The following is a 7,002-nucleotide window of genomic DNA, read 5'->3' as shown; positions in this document are numbered from 1 at the left end:
GTTGGCTGATTGTTTACTGAACCGATTGTCTTAAAATTGGCCACCAAACGTTGAAGAGTCAACTGTGATAACTATCCCGTCTACCGTGAAATGGGTGCAATGTGCGCAACGTTTGCTTTAATAGCTTTTTTTTTAGAGAAAGGTAAGAAGAGACGTGGAAATTGTTCACCACCCCTCCCTCGACCTCTCTGCCTCCTTCCTTCTTCTTCTCTCTCTGTCTTTCTTTTAAGTAAATTTACTTGTAAAAAATAATATTACTGACAATTTTATTAAATAAAACATACAGTTTAATTTTGTAGTTTGTTGTTTAGTTTAAAGGTTCTTGTTTGTTTGTTTGTTTGTTTTTTTTTTTGAGATCGTATACTACAAATAGCATTTAAACTAAAATATTCTTAAAATTTCTTTTTTTTTGTTTGTTTAAGTTTAAAACAGTGAAAATAATAATCAGAGCACATTTTTTTGTTTGTTTAATGATAAATTGATGAATCTTATTCTATTCCATGAGCAAAAATCATAACCAAACCAGGATCAACCATGACATCTTCTGACATGTGAGCATTATCGCAACTAAGTACTAAAACTGCTTGTTTACCTAAAAGAATAAAAATAGAAAAAAATAAAATTATAACTTAAAATAAAATTATAACAAAAAACTGTAAGTACCTGGAATCCTTCGGCAAATATAATTATCATATATTCTTCTATTATTTTGTCTGGTTTCTAAAGAACTAAGTCCTCGAGGCCATCGACGTTCATGACAGTTTTCCATTAAATTATCCAAAATATGTGGAGGGCATCCTGATTCTGATAATGCTCGTTTTATCATCATCTAATGGAATGAAATACAAAAAATAAAATATACAAAATTGTAAACATTTAAGGCGCATTTTGCTTGATATTGATTCTGTAAAATGTAATAAATTAATGAAAAATCGAAAGAAGAGGATTACAGGCAACCATACAGTTGCTGGACTAATTGCACTTACGCCCTTCTTTACAAGTTCATAGAAAATCTGATCAATGTTTAGCTTAAGAAACATTTTGACCGTAGTACTCGCGCCTCAATCAATGCCGATACTCACGACCACATCTTCTACCTTCCTGAGAAGACGAAATTAAGTGTTACCCTGAAATCAAGACGTAACTGGAATTTTATTTAAAAAAAAACTTTGATGCAAATCTTTTTAATGAAAAGAATTGCAGTGTACAGTCTTCAAGCACTAATTCTAGTGAGTGCGTACAAGAATAAGAAACTCAGGCTCTCACCTTCCCGTTGTGAATATCGGGTGACTAGTATCTCAACTGGAGATTAAGTTCCAAACCCAGTGGAAAGTTGTTGGGGTAGCAAACGAGAAAGAGGGAAAGGTGTTTCCACTAAGGCAACTCTGCCTGAAAAACTGCGATATTAACTTAGGCAAGATGTCTTGAGCTGTAGGTGCATCAATGAGCGCCTCAGTACCATACGCATCAAGGCTAAATTCGGCAACATTAGCCTGATATGCGGGCACGCCCTCACAGAAGAGAAGGATGACAACACCAGAGATATGTTCTTCAAGCTCTTAGAAAAAATATATAGCAGTGTCTACCTACGATATTAAAATTGTCCTGGGCTATTTTAATGCTAAGCTAGGAAGCGAAGGCATCTTTGGTGGAATAATCGGGAAAAACAGCCTGCACGACAACGGATTAGAGGTCATAGATTTTGCTGCTGGGTTTCAAGCAGCCACCAACAAGGAACCCCTGGTTTGATGAGGAATGTCGGCAGGCAAACGCTGCCAAGCAATAGGCACGCAAGGCGGCGCTGCATAAACGCACGAGAGCTGCTCATGAGCTCTATTAGCAGAGGAAGCGAGAGGAACACCGACTTCTCAGAAGGAAAGAGAACATGAAAAGCGTGCGGTCAAAGATGTTGAGAGGTTTAAAAGCAAGAATGAAGTTCGAAAGTTTTATGAACAGGTAAACGAAATTCACAAGGACGTAAACATCGAAACAAAGGCTGCAAAGTCGTAAGTGGAAACATCATAGTGGAACCGCAGTCAATGCTGAGGATATGGAAGAACCACTTCTGCAGACTGTATAACGGCGACGACGAACTGAATTCTGCTGTCAGGCAGGATGATCCATTCAACATAGACGACGAAAGCCAACAATCCCGTCCTCCCGACTTAGACGAAGTCGCCATATCTAAGCTGAAGTCTAATAAACCCGCTGGACTGGATAGCTTGAATGCAGAGCTCTTTAAAGCAGCTGGAGATAAGTTGGTTAGGAGCATGCACCAACTTATCTGTAAGATATGGTATTATTTGCCCGATCCTGAAAAAAGGAGACCTTCGAAATTGCACCAATTATAGAGGAATCAGTCTACTTAACATCGCCTATAAAATCTTCTCTGCCGTAATATGTGAACGTCTAAAGCCCATCGTCAATAACCTGATAGGTTCTTATCAGTGTGGTGGACCAGGAAAGTCCACAGTTTATCAAATGTTCACATTACGGAAGAGCCTTGAAAAACCCCAAGAACACCCAATCGATTTCAAGGCCGCATATGACAGTATCTACAGGGACGAGCTGTATAGAGCCATATCTAGTTTTGGCATCCCTGCCAAACTAGTCCGTTTGTGCAGGATGACCATGGAGAATTCACGCTGCTCCATAAAGGTTGGAAACAACTTAACAAAACCTTTCGATGTCAAAAAAGGTTTTAGACAAGGTGATGCTCTGTCATGTGATATTTTTAACCTCGTGCTTGAAAGAATAGTGCAGAGCTCACACGTCAACACCAGAGGCACTATCTTTCAAAAGTCTGTCCAATTACTAGCATACGCTGATGACATTGACATAATCGGAAGAACTCAACGTGATGTCAATGGGGCTTTTGTGAGTATTGATGCAGAGGCGGCAAAAATGGGTTTATCGGTTAATGAGGGCAAAACAAAGTACATGCTGTCGTCAAGAAAGGACATACAACACCGACGTCTTGGTCAAAACGTCACAATCGAAAAACGTAACTTTGAGGTACTCAAGGACTTCGTGTGCCTAGACTCCGCTATAAACTTAGAAAATAACACCAGCACTGGGATCAAACGAAGAATAACTCTTGCTAACCACTGTAACTGTTTCTTTGGGCTAAGAAAGCAATTTAGTGGCAAAGCCCTCTCTCGCATGGACTATGACAAAAGGGGATGAAAGCACCTTGGGTCGTTTCGAGAGAAGTTCTTCACGTTATATACGGTCCCGTATGCAAAGAAGTCGAGTGGAGAAGAATATGGAACAACGAGCTGTACAGCGACGTAGACTTAGCCAGGAGGGTAAAAGTCCACTGAGATGACTGGATCAAGTAGAGGGCATGGAAACCAATGCTCCGGCCCAGAAAGTCTTCGAATCTACACCCACAAGATAGTGCAGTAGGAGAAGACCGCGGATCAGGTGGCACGCACTAGTAGAAAATGCCCTCATCCAACTTGGAGTGAGTCGAAACTGGAGACATTTACCTAGGGACCGAGCAAGATGGAGAAGTTTGTTGGATGAGGCTCTTGTTCACACAGGAGTTTAGAACCACTAACCTTTACCTTTATCTTTAGTTCATGGTACAAAAATTTTTTCTTCCAAGTTGACAAATAACTCTTTTACATAAAACATTTAATAAAGCTGTGCAGTAATATATAAATCATAAAGTAATAAAGTTCAGCGTTAAGTTCAAGGAAGAGACATGATCAACTGACATTTTGACAGAAGTAGACTTGACTTGTAAGTTAGTGGTAATTTTCTTGACTAACTTTCCAGTCAGCTTTTCATAAAGTTAATTATAAGGTAATTTTTTGGCAGCTGGCCAATCAAATACAAGAAACTTAACTAAATTTCAAGTCCCTTATGGCTGAATCACAAACACACTTCAGCTTCGATTTCACCTGACGTTTACGAGTTCAGCCATAGGAATCCAATGCATGCTATCACAATGGAGCTTCGACTTCACGTTTCGTTTGCCAATCGTAAGGAGAAGAACGTACGAGTAATGTGACTCCAAACGGAAGCTCTCGTTCAATTATCTGAACATTTGCTTTGTCTGACAGCTCAACAACTGTAACAAAATGTCAACAAACATAATATTTGCTCTTTAGAGGAAGGAAATAATAGAAATATCATTCAAAGCAACCTCGAAGCAGGCCCACCGTAACGCAGACGAAGCCGAAGCTGAAGCGTGTTTGTGATTCAGGCATTATGTTATCTTAATCTGCCCATTGTCTGGAACTTTTTAAACACCAAAAACAAAAAGTTGAAAAGAGCACGATGACTATTTCAAAGTGCTTACAAAATTTTGATAGATGTCTCTTTTGATAGATGCTTTATTTTTCATATATAAGGCTTTACAAAAATTTGCGTAGTACGAAGCTTGCTCAGGGGTTTGATATTTAAAATATATCTTGCAAAAAAAACGACGAAGAGTTGTGGACTTGTTTTGTTCAGTCACAAAAATTTAACAATTATTAAAAAAAGTATATTTATTCTCTATTTGGAGCGCCCTCTCCTGCTACAAACTAACAAATTTGGCAGTTTAAAGCTGCATTTCAGCTAAAATTGTTAATAATGACAGTTTTGGTCAAGTTGGGAACATCTTTTCAAACAAAACTAAGCATAAATAAAGTGAAAGCTGTTAAAAAGACCAAATCCGAAAAACCACACGTCTAGAAAATCACCCATTACTTCATGCTAAACAACAGATCGACTTAAACCAACTTAATATATTTTTCTTGGCAAATTGCATTATCAGGTATAGGCATCTTAGCTCTAAGTGCCTAAAAGCTGGACACTGCACTTAAACTTTAAGTTTACCTCAAAAACGAAACGAAGATTCCACTTAGTAATTGTTTACTATAACAGTATCCAGATTCTGCCATTTTCTTAAATTATTTTTTTTTTAAGTTCTAAATGATGTTACGAGTTGGGAAGATTTTAAGATCCACTAAAACCCATCAACCCATAAAATCACATCAACAAAAATGATAAAATCAAATTAAAAAGAAAAAACCAACCTGCAAGGCATCGTCAGGTGTGGATATCATTCCACCCCAACGGGTAACTCTGGCTCTAGCCAAAGTGATGCTCCAACGTATGACTTCGTCTCGTTCCATTTGATCGGCAATTGCTCGCATCGCCGGATTAGAAACTCTCATTGCTCGCATAAAGTCCTTGAACAGTTGCAGTTCTCTTTTCAATTCGTTTATAGTCAAATTCTGATCGGTTATGTCGGTCTTGAATTCCGTTAGTTTTTGTTGTTGTGTATGAATTAGAGTGCGCAATTCTCTCACACAATTATGATCCTTCAATTCGTCCTTGGGTATAACAAAGCCACAGCCCTTCTCACACGGCAATGGTCTCTTGGGATTATGTTCACATTCTTCTAGATGCGAATTTAATGCATCCAGCTTAAGAACAAGATTGCAACCATAAGCCGCATTATCACACGTAATGGAAAGTCTAAAGGTACACAAAATTAAATAATTCAAATGCAATGCAACTATAAGGAAATATATCAACATACCGCGATAAGAGATTCCTCAGAATGCGAGGAACAGCCCGAAGATTGGCAGTGGTCAGAGCATTGCGATCCACTGGACAAGATGGCTGTCGTGAGAGCCACTCATTGATGCAAACCCTGCAGAAAGCATGTTCGCACATAGCAGCCTACAATTAAAATTATTAGTCTCTTCGTAAGACTACACTTCTTTTGTGTATATAAATAAACAAAAGCTTACCTGTAGGGGCTCCTCCAAGACCCCCGAGCAAATGGGACATGTTAGCTCTTCGTCGACTTCGCCTTGGAATCTATGTAGGTCATATCCCATTTTTATTGTGTTTGTTTTATGTTATGTTGCTATCTGCTTCTGATGCTGATGCTGAATGCTATCTACATATATTTCGCACACAGTTTCTCGTTTGGCAAGTTAATGGCACAATAAATTAATTAACTTTCCTACTCACATAACTACTTCAAAATTTATTTCATAATTAATTCAAAGTTGCTTTTGGTGAATTAGTTTTGTTTTATTTCTTTTAGTTTATAAATTATTTGTTTAAAAGCAGAGTTTGGTGGGGTTCTTGGGTTTATTGGCAGCTTGATTTTGTGATAAAGGAAAATGCAACAAATAGCGAAAAAATGCAACAAATTTGAGGACTAAGCAGTTCGGAGAGAAGAAGAACCTGGATTCTTTTTATTTGTTGGTTTTACTTCTTCCACGGTTCACAGAGGGTTTGTGGATCGTTTATTCTGGAGTTTAAAAATGATTGGATTGTCTCTTTTGAGTGTTGGGGGTTTACTTGTTGTTTAGTTTTTAATTAAATTCACAAACAAATAAAAAGAAATTATAGATGAAAATCATTGCAAGATTTTTCTTCTGACTACCACAACGAATTACGAATGTCGGATGAAGCGAAGGTGATAAAGTGAAAGAAAAACTTTTTTTGTTGTTGTCAAAATTGACATTTTTGCAAAGAACTGTTTGATTTTGTTAGGAGTGTTTATCGAACGAAAGAAACAAGTGTCTCTTAAGGTAGTGTTCACACGAGGGAAATGGAAATTGATATTATTAAGAGCGTTGCACATGAGAGCGAACAACGAATGAACGAATGGACGAACAAACGTGATTTTACACATTTCAAAAAGTCAATTTCAAACAAAAACACAATTAAATTATAAGAAACCAATTGACACTTATGTTAGGATAATAAAATTTGCATTTTGTTCTCTCAAACAAGACAATTTTGTAAAAACAATTTGTTAGCAACGAATTGCAATGTGGTTGCTACGAACTGTCAAACTCTATTCGCGTTCCACATACAATCCACACTGCAACGAATAAATTGTTTGCACTCAACTTAACCTCAAAATTATATCTCTCTTATTTTGTTTGTTGAAAAGGGTAATTATAAATTGACAGCTCGTCGCTGTCTGCGAATAGAAACAAAGCTCATGTGAAAGAAAAGTCAAAATATGCGAACATCCAC

The 7,002-nt window shown here is 37.6% G+C and overlaps 1 protein-coding gene across 1 annotated transcript; it reads right to left on the bottom strand.

Moving 5' to 3' along the window:
• Positions 1–249: 249 nt before the first annotated feature.
• On the bottom strand, positions 250–6,436 carry LOC129952241 (E3 ubiquitin-protein ligase NRDP1). The gene is made up of 5 exons (XM_056064734.1): positions 5,754–6,436; positions 5,540–5,682; positions 5,031–5,475; positions 664–829; positions 250–592 (listed from the first exon to the last, which is right to left on the bottom strand). Exons 1-5 carry the CDS (start codon positions 5,841–5,843, stop codon positions 489–491), a joined length of 948 nt encoding a protein of 315 aa, XP_055920709.1. The 5' UTR covers positions 5,844–6,436; the 3' UTR covers positions 250–488.
• Between the last annotated feature and the right edge of the window lie 566 nt (positions 6,437–7,002).

Source organism: Eupeodes corollae, chromosome 3 (genome assembly GCF_945859685.1).
Source record: "Eupeodes corollae chromosome 3, idEupCoro1.1, whole genome shotgun sequence".
In the NCBI taxonomy this organism is placed as follows: domain Eukaryota; kingdom Metazoa; phylum Arthropoda; class Insecta; order Diptera; family Syrphidae; genus Eupeodes; species Eupeodes corollae.
This window is presented reverse-complemented; position numbering and strand designations above follow the sequence as displayed.

Coding starts and splice junctions, on each gene's coding strand:
- LOC129952241 (XM_056064734.1), bottom strand. CDS start 5,843: ATGGGATATGACCTACATAGATTCCAAGGCGAAGTCGACGAAGAGCTA. Junction 5,683..5,753: donor TCTTGGAGGAGCCCCTACAG/GTAAGCTTTTGT, acceptor TTTTAATTGTAG/GCTGCTATGTGCGAACATGC. Junction 830..5,030: donor CACCTGACGATGCCTTGCAG/GTTGGTTTTTTC, acceptor TCATTCCATTAG/ATGATGATAAAACGAGCATT.